Source organism: Protomyctophum bolini, assembly GCF_963924005.1.
Source record: "Protomyctophum bolini genome assembly, chromosome: 13".
Lineage (NCBI taxonomy): Eukaryota > Metazoa > Chordata > Actinopteri > Myctophiformes > Myctophidae > Protomyctophum > Protomyctophum bolini.
The window spans coordinates 38,005,580-38,028,890 of record NC_137874.1 but is presented as its reverse complement, the minus strand read 5'-3'; the positions used below and the strand labels follow the sequence as shown (position 1 = coordinate 38,028,890).

Below are 23,311 nucleotides of genomic sequence, written 5' to 3'. Positions count from 1 at the left end.
TTGGCGAACCAATCACATGAATTCAGTTGTTCATGAGATGATGTAGGATGATGTATAACGATAAGAGCTCCACCCACTTCACACATGTTTGGATGTACTTTACATTCTTGCAAATCTTGCAAATCTTCAAAGTCCTACAGGGTTTAAAGACATGGCAAGGAAATAAAACTAAACTGTTACCTGGGGGACAGGTACTATAGGCAGAACTAGGAGTCAAATAAAAAACCACCGGTTGGTAAAACAGGGAAAACACAAACACGGCCCATACATAATGAATAGAGCGCTTTGTTCAAAGTTAAGGCTTTCAGTCTGTGGTGTTTTTAGGTGAGTAATGTGTTTCTATCGATCCATATTTGTTTGGAAGCTGAGAGAGAGAGAGAGGTGGTGTGTAGGACTATAGGGAGACACAGGAGAGAAGACTGGCCCAATTCACTATGGATTTCTGCCATCATTGCTTGTGCGAGCAGAGCGCAAACTACTGTCCTCGGCTGCGTCTGTCGGTGACTGCCTCGGCCAATCAGGGATTGTGCATTGTGTATTGTTGGTGGCGTCGCTCGGGCCAATCGGAGCGCAAGTTGGGAGCTTGCGGCGTATGTCGGCCAATTGGATTGGCTCCGTATGTTGGCGGCTATAGCCCCTCCTATATACAGGTTTAATGTTTGTTTTTAGTTTTAGTTTAGTTGTTTTAAAAATGCCATTAACACCCCGAGCGCGGCATAAACGGAGTTCTCCGTCCTATCAAATAGTAAACGCCCAGCGCTCAGGACGGAGATTAACAATAAAGATAATTTTAATGTTTGTTTTGTCACCGTTTGTTTTACATCATCATGAGCAGCCCTCACTTAGTCACTTCACAGGGTTCTTTTGTAATAATATACAATCTTACCGTAGCTCACAACAACGTATCTCTCTGGTCATGCCGGATAGACCAGTCTGCCGGTCTATCTGTGGTATTTGGTTTCAAGAGGGTGGATAGAGAACATACTGTAGCTTGAAAGGCGCCAAGCAATTTCCCCTGAACCTTTTCATATTTTATAATAATAACCTGGGCCTTAATATTCTGTTTCTGTCGATCACTGCTCCTCGTGCCTCTCTTCTTGTTACATCCCTCCTTTGAAGTCTGTCTGTCTGTCTCTCTCTCTCTCTCTCTCTCTCTCTCTCTCTCTCTCTCTCTCTCTCTCTCTCTCTCTCTCTCTCTCTCTCTCTCTCTCTCTCTCTCTCTCCGTCTCCACTTTTCACCTTTTTTGCTAAATCTAAAGCCAGACACGGATCAATCTAATCCCAAATCAATGGGCTGCAGTATATAGCTGCCATCCTCCTTTAACCCATTCAGGCCTGACGTCGACATTAAAAAAAATCTAAATCATGACAATTTTCTGAAAGATTTGAGGCACATTTTAACGATTTCTCAAAAATAGCAGACCTACAAGCTCGTAGGGCGCCACTCGGTGGCGCGCTATGAGCTTGTAGATCTGCTATTTTTCAATAGCTAAAGTATATAACAGAATGCTTGAAACACCAAAAGGGGTTAAAGCGATCCACCACCAGGACTGGTTGTCGCTGGAAGTGAGGATTAAGAAGCTGACAGGTTGAATACCTGACGGCAAAGTCGTTTGGTACTATAACTAACGGACCAACAACATGTCATTCACCATATAATATACTGACACAGCTGCACTGCACTGTGGTGGACCGTGACAGATGGAGGAGATTAGTCTAATTAGGTCATTAACACATTTAGTACCGGAACTGCATCAAAATAAAGGCGCTGCTTGCGCCAGAGTAATCGCCAGAGTAGTGATCGCTTCTATTTTGAAAGCCATGAACCGGAAATACTTTCTTAAAAAAGTTGACTGACAAAGTGCCATCACAATCTCCGATCATCTTAATATATTTATATACGCTCCAAAAAGAGTTCATATTTTGCGGGAGAGACGGATGAGGAGCAGAAACGCAGCGCCAGCATATCGATCCATTCATCACCACGGAGAGCGCCCTGGATCAGGAGATACGAGTCATTCTTTCCGCCGCGCTAACATGGGGGTCAATGACAAGCTAATAGTTTCACAGAGCGTTAGCATACGGCAAGCGAAAAGCGAAATGCCAAAAAAAAAAAAGTAATTATTCTGAATATTATTATCTCGCCCCGCGTCGTTTGGACGTCGCTAGGACGTCCACAGACGTCTAAGGCACCTCTCGGTTCCAATCCTTATGACGTTTCAGGACGTATTATGTACAAAATGTGTTAAGGCCTGGAACGCACCTGTGTCGTCTCATAGCTTTTAACCACTTATTTAACCCTTATTGTAAACTTTAGCTGTTTGAAAAATAGCAGATCTATACAGGCTCATATAGCACCGAGTGCAGCTCATATAGCACCGAGTGCCGCGCTATACGAGCTTGTAGATCTGTGTTACCTTTTTTCCACAATATTTTGATTTAGTCTTATAGTCTTAGTGTTTTAAATAACACACACCATTTAGTCTTAGTCCTATTTAGACTTCTGAAAAACCTTAGTCGACTTAGTCTTTAGTCTTCGTCGACAAAATGAACACTGCTGGGGTGTCCCTGGAACAACATATTTTCAGATGGGGGTCAGCAGCAGCCAATTACATACACATTTTTGGGTTTCTTGACATTAAATAGCTTGAGAACCACTGATATAGAAACATATATATTATTTTTTTTCGTAGACATTTAGGTGTAGAATCTGGTCTCAGGTCTCAATGGGTTAACCCATTCTTACGAGCTTGTAGGTCTGCTATTTTTGAAAAATCGAAGAACGACTGACATTTTTAGAATCTGATCTCAGGTCAGAATGGGTTCATCAGACCAGTGTGTGTCCAGTGGAAACCTCGTATGAATCTGATCTCAGGTCAGAATGGGTTAAAGACGAGGCTACTGGACGAGGCATATTGTGCACATCTTCCAATCACTTCCAAACAGACTCGACTCGGCTTGAGGAGCTGCTCGCATTCCGCCTCTCTTTGATTAAGTGACACAGCTGTTTGGAATCAATCCTCTCTGCCATCCTAGTTCTACACAGTCTACGCACCGCATCGATCCGACTGCCCACAGTAGACGACACGCGCACAGTCGCACACACACTCGCACACACTCCCACTTGTTTGTGGTTTTGTTGTGTTCAATACAGTGTCTGAATGATGGCACATTTTGGGCGGGGACATTCTGAGCCATTTAGAGATTGTGGAATAGCTGTCTGGCTACAGTATATATTATACGCGACACTATCCTGACAGCAGCGTTTAGTTTACAACAGTGGTTCTCTAGGTGGGGTCCGGGGACCCCCAGGGGTCGCTGTTCTTCCAGCTGGTTTACACTGTGTCTGTCGCTGTGCTTCCAGCTGGTTTAACACTGTGTCTGTCGCTGTGCTTCCAGCTGGTTTACACTGTGTCTGTCGCTGTGCTTCCACCTGGTTTACACTGTGTCTGTCGCTGTGCTTCCAGCTGGTTTAACACCGTGTCTGTCGCTGTGCTTCCAGCTGGTTTTACACTGTGTCTGTCGCTGTGCTTCCACCTGGTTTAACACTGTGTCTGTCGCTGTGCTTCCAGCTGGTTTTACACTGTGTCTGTCGCTGTGCTTCCACCTGGTTTAACACTGTGTCTGTCGCTGTGCTTCCAGCTGGTTTAACACTGTGTCTGTCGTTGTGCTTCCACCTGGTTTACACTGTGTCTGTCGCTGTGCTTCCAGCTGGTTTACACTGTGTCTGTCGCTGTGCTTCCAGCTGGTTTAACACTGTGTCTGTCGCTGTGCTTCCAGCTGGTTTACACTGTCTGTCGCTGTGCTTCCAGCTGGTTTACACTGTGTCTGTCGCTGTGCTTCCACCTGGTTTACACTGTGTCTGTCGCTGTGCTTCCAGCTGGTTTAACACTGTGTCTGTCGCTGTGCTTCCAGCTGGTTTACACTGTCTGTCGCTGTGCTTCCAGCTGGTTTAACACTGTGTCTGTCGCTGTGCTTCCAGCTGGTTTAACACTGTGTCTGTCGCTGTGCTTCCAGCTGGTTTAACACTGTGTCTGTCGCTGTGCTTCCAGCTGGTTTACACTGTCTGTCGCTGTGCTTCCAGCTGGTTTAACACTGTGTCTGTCGTTGTGCTTCCAGCTGGTTTACACTGTCTGTCGTTGTGCTTCCAGCTGGTTTAACACTGTGTCTGTCGCTGTGCTTCCAGCTGGTTTAACACTGTGTCTGTCGCTGTGCTTCCACCTGGTTTACACTGTGTCTGTCGCTGTGCTTCCAGCTGGTTTAACACTGTGTCTGTCGCTGTGCTTCCAGCTGGTTTAACACTTTGTCTGTCGTTGTGCTTCCTGCTGGTTTAACACTGTGTCTGTCGCTGTGCTTCCAGCTGGTTTAACACTGTGTCTGTCGCTGTGCTTCCAGCTGGTTTACACTGTGTCTGTCGCTGTGCTTCCAGCTGGTTTACACTGTGTCTGTCGCTGTGCTTCCAGCTGGTTTAACACTGTGTCTGTCGCTGTGCTTCCAGCTGGTTTACACTGTGTCTGTCGCTGTGCTTCCAGCTGGTTTACACTGTGTCTGTCGCTGTGCTGCCTTCCAGCTGGTTTACACTGTGTCTGTCGCTGTGCTGCCTTCCAGCTGGTTTTACACTGTGTCTGTCGCTGTGCTTCCAGCTGGTTTACACTGTGTCTGTCGCTGTGCTTCCACCTGGTTTAACACTGTGTCTGTCGCTGTGCTTCCAGCTGGTTTAACACTGTGTCTGTCGCTGTGCTTCCAGCTGGTTTAACACTGTGTCTGTCGCTGTGCTTCCAGCTGGTTTTACACTGTGTCTGTCGCTGTGCTTCCACCTGGTTTAACACTGTGTCTGTCGCTGTGCTTCCAGCTGGTTTAACACTGTGTCTGTCGCTGTGCTTCCAGCTGGTTTTACACTGTGTCTGTCGCTGTGCTTCCACCTGGTTTAACACTGTGTCTGTCGCTGTGCTTCCAGCTGGTTTAACACTGTGTCTGTCGCTGTGCTTCCAGCTGCAAACAGAAGCTGTACTCGGAGCGTCTCCCCAACAGCAGCGTCATCATCCCCTTCCACAACGAGGGCTGGTCGTCTCTGCTGAGGACGGTCCACAGTGTGCTGAACCGCTCACCCCCCGACCTCCTCCACGAGCTCATCCTGGTGGACGACTTCAGTGATAAAGGTACGCACGCACACACACACACACACACACACACACACACACACACACACACACACACACGTACATATGTGTACACACGTCTCGCACAGCAGACTGGATATCTTATCCGATTGTGACTGAGGCCTTTATTTCAATGTGTGTGTGTGTGTGTGTGTGTGTGCGTGCGTGCCTAGCCCGTGCTAACGCTAGCATCTTGTTATATTCATAATCATGTGCATGTTGTTTTGATTTGCGCTCGGCCGCCAAGTGTAAAGTTGAGTCATTGCTGAGACAATAGCCTGGAATTGAGAATGGGAGAATTAGTGCCTGGTGTACTTTCAGTAAGAATGCATGAAATGCAGGTTCCCAAACTTTTTCATGTCAAGGACCCCCAAATTGACACAAAATGATCCTGCGGACCCCCATTTGAAAAGTTATGCCAGGGACCCCCATTAGAGAACATTTTTACGGCTCTAGCAGTGATTCTGAACCCGTTTAATTTCAAGGACCCCCAGTTTAACATGCTTATTAGTCTACGGACCCCCATTTAATGGCATTTCTATCTCTGGGACCCCATACAGGTAAATCTGGGGGTCCTCAACGTGAAAAAGGTTGAGCACCACTCTGACGGGATTGGAAACAAGTTTTCCAAATCCTTAAAGATTTCTGAAAAACCTATTTTTATCTTTTTTGATTGGGCCTCAGGTCTAAATGGGTTAATGATCATAATGTCCCGGGTTGTAGTTTCAACACTGAAAATACTATGAATGCTCGAATCATTATTAATTTCCCATCGACTCTGGTCTATAGTTGACTACAATGTTTTATTAAACACAAAAAGAACAAAGAGATGAAAGAACATACAGCACCCCTTTTATTTTATTTATCTGTACTTATTTATTTATTTTTCAATTCAAAGAAGTCAGAGGAAAGTCATGGCTTGTTTTATTTATTTATTTATTTTTCCAGTCAAACCTTTTCTGTTGGTTGTTGTTGTGATCTCTCCCGATGCCTTCAGTGTGAAGAGAAAGAAAAAGTATCAACCCGTTCTGACCTGAGATCAGATTAAAAAAATGTCTTCTAGATCCTGACAGTTTTCTGAAAAAGCTATGTTTCTATGTCAGTCGTTCTTCGATTTTTCAAAAATAGCAGACCTACAAGCTCGTAGCGCGCCACTCGGTGGCGCGCTACGAGCTTGTAGATCTGTTATTTTTCAATAGCTAAAGCATGACATAATGCTAACACCAAAAGGGGTTTCCCTCGCCCAAAATGGGATAAGGAATATAGGTTTTCATACAGGAGAAACTGAATGAATGAAGCAGTGAGTGTGTTACCTGTCTGCCCCTGTTTTAGCCTCGGAAACACAGACGTTTTTATTTCCAGGAAAGAAAAGAAAAATCACACCCGTGTGAACTGAGTGGTGCAACTCCCTCCCACCTCTCTCTCTCTCTCTCTCTCTCTCTCTCTCTCTCTCTCATTAGCAGGCAACAGAGCAGTGCTCTCTCTCTCTCTCTCTCTCTGTTTCTGGCGCCCCCTACTGGTACTAATAGTCATATACTGGTGCTCATTAACGTCACATACATAGGGTGTACACATACATACGGACATTGCTGGTTGTAGGAGTGGTCACACCACTGAAAAAAACAAGTCTGGGGAAAAATCCCATTCAATTGTGGCATACGGTAGCGTGAAACGGTTCTCTCTCTATCTGCTAATTACTGATGGTCTGCAGCCTTATTCAATTGACACACACACACACACACACACACACACACACACACACACACACACACACACACACACACACACACACACATGCGTGTCTCTCTCTCCGTCTCTCTAATTAATTAAGCTCATCTGCTGCAGGTGCCGTCTTGTTTCTGCCAGCGGATCTTGCCGGGAGCTGCCTATGCTCCTCTCCCTCTCCCTCTCCCTCTCCCTCTCCCTCTCCCTCTCCCTCTCCTCTCCTGTATCAGACCGTGTAATTTCTACCTGTTGTCAAATGACTCACTCAGTCTCCTCTCCTCTCTTCTCTTCTCTTCTCTTCTCTTCTCTTCTCCTCCTCCTCTCCTCTCCTCTCTAATGTGCCATGCAGTCTATGGTCCAGACAGTGTAATTTCCACCTGCTTTCAAATGTCACATTATCTCCAGGTGCATTCTAATCATATCATATATGGCTGTATTTTAATCAATCATATATATATATATATATATATATATATCTTTGTGGTAAGTTAAGGCTTTGAGCTGAACTCTCCCTCACACCAGCCATCATGAGCCTAGCTGTTCCCCATTGGCATCGGTGGCTTATGTTCTGCTCAATAGTATGACTGACATCAAGCATGACTGGATTACACCACTGGGTTTATACTGGCAACCCAACCTTCACCTGCAACGTTCAGGATGTCACCAGGTGTGATGTGACGATCGACACGAGTCACTCCTCTCTTGGGAGCCGAGCGCTTCAGCAACGTTTCACAACTAATGCCTTTTATGTGTTGTACGGATTATCCATTCCGGTTTGCAGTCAGTCAGTGGCTCTCTTGGTTTGCAGCCAATCAGTGGCTCAGTTGCGTAACAGGAGAATGTGCGGGGGAACTAGCATCTGCTTGTTGTTATTGTGTAAATGAGGAGGTGATTTGAACGGTAGAGCTCGCACATGTAATTAAAGGTGTAGGGAAACGGAAATGGTGGGCATTGTATTTTGACGTTTCAGACGGTTTCAACTTAAACACCGCTCTGAAGTTTCTGAACCAATCAGAGCGTCGCATCCCTTCAGGCGATGGGACGGCAGCTAGGGACGGTAGCTATGCTATACGCAGGGCATGGTGTGTGTGTGTTTGTTTACAAGTCAGATAGTTGGCCAGCTGTACCAGTTTACTGTTATGTGGCTTATTTCTACCCTATAATGTTTTCAGATACATATTTTAGCGTGACGATTAAGTTGAAACGGAGTAATGCACTGTCTCGATGTCATTCTGAATCGGAATTTCTGTAATCAGTAGCAGCTGTGTTGGACAGGGTTTGACGGATGTGCAGATATGAGGAATTAAACGGGTGAGCTTCATTTTTATTGGCTTTTATCGATGTGTGTCTTTTATGTAAGTATGCCCATATGATGACCACGGATATGGTCTAAAAGTGTGAAAAACATATTTTTCATTTCACTACGCCTTTAAATGCGCGGAAGACTTCCACTCACCAAGGAGGAGACGACCTAACGGTGCAAAGGTAGTCGACGAAATCAACACTGATTAACGGCTCAATGCTAAATCCCAGGTTACCTCACGTTTTAAAATGAATGAATGCCTCTAAAGACTATTAAATAGAACATCGTCACACTAGCTTTTAGCGGGCGGTCGCTAGCTGGTTTTCAAGGACCGGAAACGGACGAGTATTCCAAGCCCAATAGAACGAGAGTCTATGGTGGTGATAGCAACAGCGCCTGGGGGTTATAGTGGCCATGAGTGAGTTAAACAGGTAGAAGTGACTGCTGTGTATTCTGGTCAGACTATTTTTCTGCAGACCTGGGAGCTAAACTAATGTACCTTAAAATTCTTATCTTGTTGAAACACATTTTCCTGCACATGGCGGTTCAGAGATACAGCTGCCATTGGGGGGGTGGGGGGGGGGAGGTGAAACGAGCAGTGAGAAATAGTGACTCATAGTGACCTGTGTTATTCTTGGAGGGTGTACTGTACGATGTCACGTGTAGCGAGAAAACGTTACTTCATTAGACACCCTGGAGTCGTTTTTATGTGCAATGGTGTATAGAGCACCGAAGTCCTGACGTAACTGGCTCATCCCGACGATTCCCCTGGTTCGCGGAAGTAATTTCTCTATGGAGAATAACATGGGGTGATCTTAATATCGTCTACTATAAGCGTTGTGGTCCAAAAATAAACAAGCTGTCTCGGCGTTATTGTTAGGGAGGTGTCTCTGTATCGTTTGCAACAGTCAGTCACTCATATTATCATACAGTCTGCTTCTAGCGAAAATCTAACTAATTCAGCAGCAGTAACATTAGCGTTTTCTCTCAGTCAGTTGATTCTTCATATCCATATATGGATCACCACCCATCACCACCCACCAGGCAAACCAGGCATACTTGAACTGGTGGGCGTGTCCACATAAAAGCATATGATTTTAACAGATACTGTACACTTTTTGGAAAAAGGTTCTTCCTCCTTATATTATAATAATACCTGATGATCATGTTTTAGGGTGGACAAAAATCGTGGCACTCCATCTGTAAGGATGTCAAAGCAGCCGGCATCGCCTGTCATTGAGCGTGACATGATTATGTCAAAGCAGCCGGCATCGCCTGTCATTGAACGTGACATGATTATGTCAAAGCAGCCGGCATCGCCTGTCATTGAACGTGACATGATTATGTCAAAGCAGCCGGCATCGCCTGTCATTGGAACGTGACACCTGTTTGGTCCCACTATCTCCGTTTGTCATCATGTCGCCACGGTAACCTGAAGTCTCTGTGGACGGACGGCCTGTCTGATGACTCGTCAATCATAACCGTCATGTCAGATGACCCGTCGTCATGGATGTAGAGGTTTTATATTGACGAGCTGTCACTCTTCTTAATGACACGCGTGTGGCATGGCAGGAACTCAACTCACAGCTGTCATGTGTCATGCAGGCACATGTGCACACGCAGACATCAAATTGGGCTTCAGCCCCTGCCCTTAAACCCGTCTGTAAAACAACTGCCAATGCCCCCCTTTCCACGCCATACCCAAAGGGAGCATTCGGGAGAATTGCCTTATTGTGTGTGCGTGTGCGCGTGCGCACGTGCAGCCTGATCCTGACAAAATGAGGCATGAAAGCCATGATTTACATAATTTGTAGTAGTATGTGCTGCTGTGCTGCTGAATTAATTTCGAACCTGAACTGAACTATTAACTATTAACTATTATAATTGCCCTAACCCTCCTGAAGCTGCACACAGCATTTCGCGTTGGACGAATTTGGAGCGCACGCAACCAAACAATAAAATGACATGCCTTTCAGTTCTACTGGATCTCTTCTACCGTAGTCCCTTCCTAACATTTTAGTCTATAGGTTTAGTGTTGAGGGAATTCTCTAAACTCTCGTAACGTAACTTTGGTCCATTCTTTATTTATTTCTCCACTTTATTAATACCAATTGGCATTGCATTTTATATAATTCTAATCGTTGATTAGTCACCTTTACAACGAGGTGTAGTTTGTAAGGATCGGGCGATCGTGGAATGAGCAACACAGCTAAACATGTGGGTTGTGCCTCCAGAAAAGTGGTTGCTTAGTGGATTGGATGATTGCACTCTCCCACAGTAACAAGGAAAAAAACCCACATATTGGTCATTTTCCGAATCAGAATCATTTTATTTGTCATTTTCCTATGTACTTGCATACAAAAGAACATGAAATATCGTTTCCCCTCAGTTATTGGCAGTGCAACATAAAACATAGAGCCTATTTAAAAACACAAGCTAAAAACTAAAACCAAACATGGACAAACATTTAAAAAGAGCCCCAGTATGTATGATGACGTGCAATTTAACACTTTATTAATTTGATACTCAGTGTTGGAGAACTCTGTAGCGTCTGGAAGATCCATACGCAGCCACAACACCTGGTTGGTATCAGGTATGGGACAGTATCTCTCTCACAGGCAAGACAGAACTTGTCATCATTGAAGGCAATCTCAATGCGTTGAGATATCGGGATGAGATTCTGGAAACAGTTGGCGATCCCATATTTTCAGAATCTGTGACCTAACGCCATCCTCCAGGATGATGAAAGAGATAAACCTTCCAAGGAATGAATTTATTAGCACGACGCGTTTCGCCGTGAGCTTCGTTACTTGACGAAGCTCACGGCGAAACGAGTCGTGCTAATAAATAACTTTGATGCAGTAAGTTGTCTCTGTTCCCTGGAGTGTGCGGTCCCTTCCTTGGAACGTTTTTCTCTTTTTTATATATATATATATATATATATATATATATATATATAAAATGACCAGAGGCTCAGAGAACAGCTGGTGTGATCATTTACAACAACTCTCTCACTTAATCTCTCTCTCTCACTCTCACTCTCTCTCTCTCTCGCTGTAATCCCCTTTTCCCTGTGTGTGTGTGTGTGTGTGTGTGTGTGTGTGTGTGTGTGTGTGTGTGTGTGTGTGTGTGTGTGTACGTGTGTACGTGTGTACGTGCGTGTGTTGGTCAGGGCATGGGGGTTGCATTAATCCCAACACACACACACACACACACACACACACACACACACACACACACACACACACACACACACACAAATGTTTGGCAGTTAAAAACGGTAGGCTATAACACACATAGGACAATGGACCCAACTAAGACACACGGGTATGAGTGAATCTGTACGTAGTCTATACTATAACACACATAGGACAATAGAGGCACACGGGTACGAGTGAATCTGTAGTCTATGCTATAACACACATAGGACAATGGACCCAACACAGGCACACGGGTACGAGTGAATCTGTAGTCTATGCTATAACACACATAGGACAATGGACCCAACACAGGCACACGGGTACGAGTGAATCTGTAGTCAAGTGACAGTCCAGTAAGAACAGGGATCTCAGGAGTTCATCTCGGCACAATTAGTATGAATAACTTAAGCTCATTTTTCAGATGTGCTGACGGAGCGTTCCACTGAGTAGTGGCTGCGTAATATAATTAATTCCTGCCCTTGAGCGTCCTAAACCTTGGGCGGGGGGGGGGGGGCGGGGGGGGACTTTTTGAATCCTATTCTTATAATTATGTGGAAAATGACACGGTCGCTTGAAAGCATACGTTACCCATCGTTGTTTTTAAATGCCTGTATAGTATGTTCTGCACCTCTATAGGGTACAGAAGTCACTACCCCTGGGTCACTGCGTATATGGTTGTACTGGAAACCCCATAACGGAAACTTAAGGCCAAACCTCACCAATACAACTATAGTCGCAACTTGCAACCAAACAGTTCTTAAGGCCAGTCCACACCAATGCAACTCCTTGCAACTGGCAGTAGTTGCATTAGTGTGTACCGGCCTTTAGATTGCATCATATATAAGAACTGTGTTCCAAAAATAAACAAACCAACCTGGTTTGATGACGTTTGTGTTTGGAGGGAAAAAAACAACCTCTTGGGTTAAATTAGTATTTTTGAGGAGCGTTAGCTCTCCTATATACAGTACAATGTTTGTTTTAAAAACGTCATTGACAATGAAGGGAAAATGTACGTCATCTTGTCCCTAACACAAACATTAAATGCCATTAACAATAAAGATAATTTAATGTTTCTTTTGACACCGTTTGATTTACATCATCATTACATCACCTAATCTGGTAAGATGATAAGAGCGCCCCTCACACGGGTGTGTTCTTTTACTGTCAGAGAGAGAGAGAGAGAGAGAGAGACACACAGGTGCAGGTTTATCCTCAGAGATTGACTGTGTGACTCTGGAACCGTTCCATTTAGTTCTTCATCACTTCATTGTGCCTCCTCTCTTCTCCTCTCCTCCTTATGTATCCTCCTCCATCATTCATCTCCTTCTCTCTCTCTCTCTCTCTCTCTCTCTCTCTCTCTCTCTCTCTTCCACCACACATCAAACTGGTTGCCTTCATCATTTCACAGTGTGAGTGTTAAACCTCACAGCACCTCCCTAATACATCTCTAGCCACCTCACTCACTGACTGTGTGTGTGTGTGTGTGTGTGTGTGTGTGTGTGTGTGTGTGTGTGTGTGTGTGTGTGTGTGTGTGTGTGTGTGTGTGTGTGTGTGTGTGTGTGTGTGTGTGTGTGTGTGTGTGTGTGTGTGTGTGTGTGTGTGCGTGCGTGCGGCAATATTACTTTTAAATGGCATTTCCAGAAAAGCAGCTTCAAATCTTTCCCAGCTTGCTTCGGGGGAGCAGGGAGTTCAGTGGGTCACTGGAATATTTAATTGGAGTCATAAATGTTCAGCTGCAATCGTTGGCACCGTGTGCGTGTGTGTGTGTGTGTGTGTGCGCGCACAGCCTGATCCTGACAAAATGAGGCATAAAAGCCATGTTTTACATATTTGTAGTAGTATTTGAAATGTGCTGCTGCTGAATTAATTTCAAACCTGAACTGAACTATTTCATTTGACCACGGGGGGTTCCACAGGGATCTATAATAGATATGCTTTTTCCCCCCCTTTTTTCTCAACACCTTGATGTCTTTGCCGAAAATGGCCACTCTACAGTAACCTGACGCTGCCAGATGGGGGCGGTATTGGGCATGTTCCCCAACACAGCTTCCATCTGGGATCTCTCAGGGAGTTCAGCTAACACCAATCCGTTCCGTACCGAACCAATCAGCGTGAGCTAAGTGCGCGATATGTGCGAAACCGGATGTGAAGCTATATAGACACGTCAATATGATTGGTTGTGTTTGCACGCCCACACGGTGATAGACAGACGGTCCCATCCAATCATCTACCAAGTATCTTGAAAAAAAGGAACAGCCCCGTCATCGAATTTGCTTCCGCGATCCCAGATCCCAATAAGCTGTGAAAAAATTTGTGTTGCAAGCTTCTTGGATCTGGCAGCGTCAGGTTAACTCTACAGGGCAAGTGTGTAAATCGTCTATTTTCCACCTGAATAGAGCGTCGCAGGCCCGCCCCCCTTTCAGAACGACGAGTGGCCCAGGAAATGATTCTCCATTCATTTTCTCCATAGGCTTTTCAAAAAGTATTTATTCAAAGACGGTTACGCCGCGGACAAAGCCAACTCGGATCGTGACAAGTCATGACGACAAACACAATATTTTGTGCCGATCAAATAATTTGAAAGGACCACCACACGCGTTCACTTTAACACTTTTTGTTCCCAAAACGTCCACAGGCGTCCTAGGAATTACCGCATGTAGTGCGGTAATTGTCTGTGTCTGTGGACGTCTTGGTAAAAAAACAAAAACATTTAGTTTTTAGTTTTTTCTTTAAAAATGTCAAAAAGTGGGTCTAAAAGTGGGCACCCTGGGTCGCTATTTTGAAAGAATGAAAGGGCACATAATGTGTTAAGAGTCAGAGTTTGCCCGCCCACCCCACACACACTCGCTACACAGTGCACACACTCGAGTATCATTGGCACAAGCACACACTGTTTTGTACTTTTCTACTCAAGTACATTTTTAATTCCGGACTTTTACATAGTTCTACGTTTTACTTGGCCCATTCTGGACGGGAACCTCTGTTGTTGTTTTTAAGCATTATGTTTTACTTTAGCTATTGGACAATAGCAGATCTACAAGCTTGTAGCGCGGCACCGAGTGCCGCGCTACAAGATCATAGATCTGCTATTTTTGAAATGTTCGTTATAAATATATATTCTTTCAGAGCGGACGTTTTTAAATCAAATCTTTGCTTCTGGAGGGTCCCTGGAACAACATATTTTCAGATGGGTGTCGGAGGCCGAAACTAACATATAACTGTTGGGGTCCTTGACATGAAATATTGAGAACCACTGATATAGAAACATGAGGTTTTTCAGAAAATTTTCGTGATTTAGAAGGAATTTTTAAATGTCGATGTCAGGCCTAAATGGGTTCGGTACTTTCTCTTTCCCACCACTGGTCCTGTACGTTAGGCTGCACACCCACCTGGGCCGACCGGTGGTGTGGACGTGATGTCACCGCCCCGGTCGGCCAATCATCTGGCTGCGCTCCACAGCCCTAACAAAGACGGATGTGTTTCGTGTGGACATGGACCTCTTCTTCTCTCATTAGAGTGATTTATCGTCTCTCTCTCTCCGCTCTCGGGAAGCCAGACGAGTCCAATATCTAATTTATCCAGGTCTAATTAACTCGCTCGTAATTAAACGCCGTATAACCCACCACCCACCCCCCCCCCCCTCTCCAGTCTCCTATGCTCACCTGCGTTGCAAAGTGTTCAGTGTTTAACCCATTTAGACCTGAGGACGATTCTACAAAATGTCTTCTGAAAAACCTCATGTTTTCTGTCAGTGCTTCTCAAAATATTCCACGTCAAGACCACCTAGAATTATTATATGTATTTGGCCGCCGACCCCCATCTGAAAATATGTTGTTCCAGGAACCCCCCCCCCCCCCCCCCCAGAAGCAAATACTTCGAGTTAAAAATGTTCGCTCTGTAAGAATATATATTCAAAGATTTGCACACGAGACTTTTCAAAAAAATTGCAGATCTACAAGCTCGTAGCTATGAGCTTGTAGATCTGCTATTTTTTTTCAATAGCTAAAGTATAACACAAGTTATAAACACCAAAAAGGGGGTTTCCCGGCCCAGAATGGGTTAACCCATTCTGACCGGGAACCCGTTTCGGTGTCAGCATCATGTCGTGCTTTAGCTATTGAAAAATAGCAGATCTACAAGCTCATAGCGCGCCACCGAGTGGCGCGCTACGAGCTTGTAGGTCTGCTATTTTTGAAAAATCGAAGAACGACTGTGACATTTTTAGAATCTGATCTCGGGTCAGAATGGGTTAATCAGACCAGTGTGTGTCCGGTGGAAACCTCGTATGAATCTGATCTCAGGTCAGAATGGGTTAATGTTGCCAGGTGGCCCGTCGTTAGTGAGGTGATGTAAGGAGCTCGCCCTCTTCCCGGGTGCAGCGGGTGAACTGACGGGCGGATGAATGAGTGTCCCTCCGTGCGGTTCCTCTCTCTCTAATGGCGTGATTTATTAGTGCCGTCCGACAGCGACCTTACGGTGCTTGTCTCAATGTTAACCCATTCTGACCTGAGATCAAATTCATACGAGGTTTCCACTGGACACACACTGGTCTGATTAACCCCATTCTGACCTGAGATCAGATTCTAAAAATGTCAGTCGTTTTTTAGATTTTTCAAAAATAGCAGATCTACAAGCTCGTAGCGCGCCACTCGGTGGCGCGCTATGAGCTTGTAGATCTGCTATTTTTCAATAGCTAAAGCATAACATGATGCTAGCACCAAAACGGGTTCCCGGTCAGAATGGGTTAAGCTGTTACAGGACAAAGAGCTCCGTCCTAAGAACATTCATTAAATAGACGGAGGTGACTGAACTGTATCTGTAACTTGTGCCGAGCGTGGAGAATTAATCAGAGAGAGAGAGAGAGAGAGAGAGAGGAGAGAGGGAGAGGGAGACAGAGAGAGATCTTCTGAGCCAGCAGGAATCCATGAATGGGATGGCAGAGATGATGAGGCTTCGGTGTGTATTTATGCAAAAATGATTGACCTTGGCTTCGATGTTAATGATCATTAGTTGCGTTCATAATCATACAGTCGTGAAGTCAATGTCAAAATGTCAATGCCGTGCAGGGTCGTCATCCGGCACGGAGAACATGCCCTTTGAAATATTTGCATTGAGCGTTTCAATATTGTGTCGATGATAACTAACGTCGACTTCCGCTTTATATTTTACTCTAGTGATGGCTCTTCCGTTGCTCCAGACAAGACTGCCTCTTGTTCACTCTCATTAAACACGGAGCCGGTTGAACCTGAAGCCCCTTCAGTCTCATTCATTGTGCTTGACCTTAATGTGTCAACTGGAACAAAAGAAGGCTGTCTGGAGGTTTTTTTTTTCACGCAGCGCTGCTCAAACAATCGTCTTTCCAGGTCTGGTTCAAAGAGCACGCATGCCCACGACGTTGTTATATTTCACTGCTGACAGGCAAAGCTCACATTTGGTCCCTTTTGGGTTCCTATACATAGCCCAAAAACTCAAACAAAGGGGCATAAAGTCTGTCCACTGTTATTGAAGAGAATCAGGCTAAAGGCTTCACTATGGGTATGAAAGCTGCGTTGCATTATTCTGTCAAAAAATCTGAATCACTTCATTAGCATATCGGCTACACCGGTAGATGTGATAATGTGAAATGTTTAGAAAGGTTTGGTGAAATGTGTTTTGTGCTAGCGCACACGTTTTCATGAAGATACATTAGAATAAGGTGAGAGAGAGCAAGTGGAGGAGAACTTCCAATGGTGGAAAATAACATGTCAAGGAGAGACAAAAGGCAAAGATATCTGCATGTACAAATAGCTTAAATCAGCAGGTACCATATGCACAAGATATTAGACATTCTCTCCTCTCCTCTCCTCTCCTCTCCTCTCCTATACACACTGGTGGTCCAGACTATAGGGAATAGTCCAGCTGCTGTCAGATGACTCGGTATCATCTCCAGATGCATTTTAATCTTCCTATATTTAAAATGTGGTGAATTAAGGCTTTGAGCTGACTCCAATCTCATGTTAATTAGCAGCAGATGGCTTCTGTATGTTCATTCGGCAGTTGACAGATTATGTGTTTTGTCAGTTAACAGATACAGACAATTAAATGCACGGCACGCAAGTATATAACAAAGGAAAAAGGAAAAACTCAATTAAAAACACTCGGACACATCAGTCCCGATGCTATGTAGAGCAGCACTATAATTGCATTGTATGTAGTCATAGCACGTCATCATATGTATAGCATAGTACAGTGTATAGTTTCATTATATAGATATTCCACTGTTACGTTCTTAGCTTAAGCATGTTTCATGATAAATGTTTTTTATGTGATGTATTCCCATGCTTTTTTGTTCTTGCTTAATGTAAATCGCTCTGAATTAAGAGCGTCTGCTAAATGCCTAAATTGTAAATTGATGCGGTACCACAACATCTGTCAAGTGGTCCCGAGAGCGCATCCGGGACCATAGTGTGAATGCCCCTTTAGATGTGGGCGGCGGTGCCTCAGGGGTATAGAGTGGCTGGATGGTAACCGCAAGGTCGCCAGTTCGAACCCGGGTTCCCCCAGAGTTAGTGTCCTTGAGCAAGACACTGAACCCCTAATTTGCTCCTGATGTGCTGGTTGGTGCCTTGCATGGTTTCCGCCGCCATCGGTGTATGAATGTGTGTGTGAATGGGGGAATTTAATGCACAATCTATGTAAGGCGCCTTGGATAAAGGCGCTATATAAATGCACCATTTACCATTTAGATAGGAATGCCAATGTGCCTCACGTCGGGCACAACCTTCTTAAATGAGTACGTGCCACCATTGACTACAGGGCTGTGGTCGCCAGTGCCAACGGAATGCACGAAAATGGCCTTGAAGAAGGCCCCCGTGAACCGTGAACCATTTTTCAAGCCGCAGTGGCTCGAAAATGGTTCACGGTTCACAGGGTCTGTGGCTCAGGAGGTAGAGCAGGTCGTCCAATGATCCGTGGGTCGGCGGTTCGACTCCTCCTGTCCACACGTCGAAGTGTCCTTGGGGCAAGACACTGAACCCTACATTGCCTCCAGTGAGTCGGTCGGTGTGAGCTCGCCACCGTTGGTGTGTGAATGTGGGAAGTGAGGACGCTGGCGTCGACTTGTTTGGCCGCTTCACCTCATAAATGTATGAATGAATGGACCGTTGTAACGCGCTTTGAGCACTTGGAAAAGCGCTACCAATTTATGCCATTCATTACCGTGTGTCCTCTGCACTAGTGTCAGAAGTGCCAATATATATTCTAACCGCGAGGTTGCGTTAATTTATTTTAATTGAGCTCCTAACATCGTTGCTCTCACCTCATGTCACCTCAACCCTGGGCCACAATTCAGAGAAAGAAACGCTAGTAAAGTTTGGACAGAGCTTTTGGATGTCGATGGAGTCCCACCGCGGAAGCAAACCTTTTTCTGGCCTTAAGCCCATACATCCAAACAGAAGAGTCCTATATGAATGCATTCTACGACCTTAAAGGGATAGTTCAGATTTGTTTTAACTTGCTTTCCATTAATATAGTGGTTGCAACTGTAATAATTCATTGCCAGAGTCCCGTGGTGGGAGTTCTGCTCTGGTTTTGGTGAAATATTAAGTAGTTCCGGTCATTTTGTGGGGGCCCCATATCACCATATCACCATATACGCCCCAAATAGTTCCATGTGATAAAGCGGTCAAAGTTGAACAAAAGTTGCGCTAATATTTTAGAAATAGGTCAACAATACAAATTACGTTACTTTTGTGAATTAATATATTCTTTCAAAGTGAATGGGTCTAAAATGGGTTAAGTGAACGCGGATGGTGGCACTGGGAACTTCATGAATGCTAACTGCTAGCCGACAGAGAAAGTATTAACCCATTCTGACCTGAGATCAGATTCATACGAGGTTTCCACTGGACACACACTAGTCTGATTAACCCCATTCTGACCCGAGATCAGATTCTAAAAAATGTCAGTCGTTCTTCGATTTTTCAAAAATAGCAGACCTACAAGCTCATAGCGCGCCACTCGGTGGCGCGCTACGAGCTTGTAGATCTGCTGTTTTTCAATAGCTAAAAGCATAACATGATGCTGACACCAAAACGGGTTCCCGGTCAGAATGGGTTAAAATAGGTCTCTCTCAAGGCTCATACATAGTCTGGATTTTCGGTGGTTAGGTGAACTACACCGAACTACAACATGACGTCACGAGCCGCGGTGAAGAGCAAACCACCGCCAACCGCTCCAGCCCTTCTCTCTGTTTTTACTCACCACCGCTCAACGTTATTTCAGCTCCGGTGGTCACCTCACCACCGGAGCGGTGGTCACCTCACCACCGAAAATCCAGACTATGAATAGGCCTTCACTCTCTCTCTCTCTCTCTGATCCTTTTTGTCTCCGCCAGGCCGATAAAAACAGTTTTTTTTTCATTCCTCCTACATATTTTTATTTTTATTTTAGATGTTTTAATCGGCACACAGCATCACCATTGGTATTATGATCAGCACGGATCTGTCCCATTTTCCATATTCCATCCCGATCGTCTAAGATTGGCTTCCAAAATTCAATCTCAAATCATGAACTAATCTGGTGGTTCTAATCTGCTAGGAAGATTTGAATGATTCATATACTTTTTTTTTTTTTTTTTTTATAATAAAAACTAAAACCAGACCCAGTAATGTTCATAAAGGGATAAAGGGATAGAGGGGTTTATCTGCAGAGAGGTGGTTCATGGTCATAAGCCCCTGTAGGAGAACTGCTGATAATGCCATGCATTTATGCATGTATTTATTTATGAGCGCTGTGAGGAACAGTTGTATTCATGCTCTCTTTGGTTGATTCACACTCTCTTGGTGTCACTAACTCACTCACTCACTCACTCACCCACTCACTCACTCACTCACTCACTCACTCACTCACTCACTCACTCACTGTTTAATTGTTGTTTTGCTGTGGTTTTGTCTCACTAATAAGTGAGTTTTGTCTCACTAAGTGAGTTTTGTCTCACTAAGTGAGACAAAATGCTTTTCATATTAAAAACTATGCTATGATGATTAAATCTAAGACTAAATGTATCAACACTTTTGTCACAAATAAACTATAGTGGAGAAGAGATGCAGTAGAACTAAAAGACAAGTAATTTTGCATTTGGTTGGTCTAAAAGCTCTCACAACGCGTCGCAACGCTATTTACAGCATGCAACATTATGCTGCCATTAAGGCACCGCCACAATACAAGTACAAAATACATTACAGTACAGTACAGTAGGTTTGTTAGCAGCTGTTAGAAGCAACTAGCTTGTATTTAGGAATCTCCAGATGTGTGTGTGTGTGTGTGTGTGTGTGTGTGTGTGTGTGTGTGTGTGTGTGTACTCTAGTATTTCCTTTTATCTTTCTATCTGTGTCTCTCATGCTGTATAAACATACATTGTACTGACCTCGATTCTACACAAAACTTTTGCTCTGAAAGAATATATATTCAAAGATTCGCGGCCAACATTTTCAAGGTTTTTCAAAACCACCGAGTGGCGCGCTACGAGCTTGTATAGGTCTGCTATTTTTGAAAAATCGACTGACATAGAAACGTACAGTAGCTTTTATAGAAGACATCTGATCTCAGGTCAAAATGGGTTAATATGACAGTATATGCAATGTGGCCGTCTGGGGTGAGTGTGGAACTATAGTGGCCCTCTCCATCTTCAACGTTTCCCACCCCTCTGCGCTACACAGATGCGTTCCCCGCTTTTAGTGGGTCAAGCGCCCGGCGGTATAGAGAACCAGGTCGAGGTTACAGATTATTGGCAGAGGCAGACAAGTAGCTCAGTAATGAGAACAGCTGGGCCGGTTCAGGCGGAGGCCAGGATTTACTGCCGGGCGTTCTGGAGGACATACCAAGCAGCAAACACCTGGCTGGCACACCTGTTCTGCATCACCATATAAGCACCTTACTGCGCCATGGTCATTATGAGCTGACTTCACCTTCCTTCTCTGGGGGGGTGTGAAGGCTCATACATAGTCTGGATTTTCGGTGGTTATGTGACCACTGACCACCAAGCTACAACATGACGTCACGAGCCGCGGTGAAGAGCAATTACCACCGCCACCGCTCCAGCCCTTCTCTCTGTTTTCAGCTCCGGTGGTCATACTCGCCACCGGAGCGGTGGTCACCTCACCACCGAAAATCCAGACTATGAATCGGCCTTTAGGGTGTAGCGGCATAGGAGGCCTTAGCTATATATCAAGTTTCAATTGAAACGGGCCTCCGGGATCTGATGTTGGGGATGCCGTATACATGATACAACACGGGGCCGCACGCACGCACACACACACACACACACACACACACACACACACGCACACGCACACGCACACACATAGACACAGCCGTATAGACTACTTTTAGAAGATGATGAAAGGAAATGGAAATCTGCACACTGCATGAATGCTCCCAATAGCGTATTGACTCGGCATCGACGTCTTTCTTGTCTTCATCAGTCAACGTGCTGACCTTTATCAACACTCGTACGTCAAGAGATTAAGCAGGGGGAACATCGTGTCTGTATAGAGCAGCAGCCCAGATACGCAAAGCATTGGTTGTCCGCGGGCCCCCGGGTGTCCTTGGGGGCCCCCGGGTGTCCTTGGGGTGGTCCCCAGCAAAATGTGTTAAGATAGCATCTTAATCATTTTAACCGCTTAAGGTGAGACACCCCAGGTGAAATCATGATTTTTCATTTTTTTTTTTTTTTGCTATTTTGCTTCCTAAACATGTTTTCTTTCAAACTAAAGCAAAATACACATTAAAAATACAGATTTAGATGTTTAGTTGGATAGTTTATTTTAGCCAATGACAGCTCGTTTTTCGGGGTGAAAAGCCACCATCTCTATTTTCATGATTGGTTGTTGGTACAAAGGAAGTGACCATATTTGGATCAGACCACAGTCAGCTTGAGGTCCAGACCTTTCCAATGATATATGCCATTATATGTTGTTGCCAAGGTTTGGATGAGATATTTTGTCTCAAAATAGTGGCTTCAAATAAAACGTTTTGGAATTTTACAATACAAATCTTTAAAGGCCGTTTTCTCAAAATGAGTTTTCCTCATACTTGGGACAAAGAATCTCCACTTCAGTTGAACTCACATACACCAAACTTTCCAGTCTTATTCCTAACTATATTCCGCAGACATTTACACATGGATTTGTTGATATATCATTCACAGCCTGATTTACATCACATTTTATACCAAAAAAATGCCGAAAATTGGGTTTTTTATGCCTGTTGACACTATTTTCTGATTTGTGGAGTGATAATTAGAGATATCAAAAATCCCATGTGTAATTTTCTTTGTCTCTAATGTGTCAACAAAATGAAATGATAATTTTGAACCTGGCTTTATCCGATCTTCAGATTTATCGTCCCGAAATGTATGCAAATTAGCGCATATAATGCCTAATTTGCATATTTAAACATATAATTTCAGAAAACTTGTAATACAAAAAATCTTAGTTTTAATATAAGTAATCAACTGGAGAAGTTTCATTGTGATAGCTATTATTTAACTTTTTTTCCCTATTCACCTGGGGTGTCTCGCCTTAAATAGCTGCTATTTTTGACATTGACATTATGTGATATTTTTATGATAACGTGAAATCTTCCCTGGCACGAAACACTATCAGATAGATGGGGGGGGGGGGGTCTTAGAATCTATTATATAATTATAACCTTTATATATATATAGTATATAAATAAAACGATGGACAAAAGAAACACATGAACCAAAAATAAATCCTAACAGTATCTGCAGAGGTGGTAAGTAAATCCACTCTGCGGGGGTCCTTTTTCTTTGACAACCCCGGGCCGTGGCACCACCCCAAGGACACCCGGGGGGTGTACTGTGTTAAGATAGCATCTTAATCATTTTAACCGCTTAAATAGCTGCTATTTTTACATGACAT

The 23,311-nt window shown here is 44.3% G+C and overlaps 1 protein-coding gene across 1 annotated transcript in view; it reads left to right on the top strand.

Moving 5' to 3' along the window:
• The window catches only part of galnt10 (UDP-N-acetyl-alpha-D-galactosamine:polypeptide N-acetylgalactosaminyltransferase 10 (GalNAc-T10)), a 79,142-nt gene that overhangs the window by 31,002 nt on the left and 24,829 nt on the right, over positions 1-23,311 (top strand). Inside the window, exon 4 of the mRNA XM_080779772.1 lies at positions 4,993-5,159. Within this exon, the coding sequence (XP_080635898.1) occupies positions 4,993-5,159 (167 nt within the window). The remainder of the gene's footprint in view (positions 1-4,992; positions 5,160-23,311) is intronic.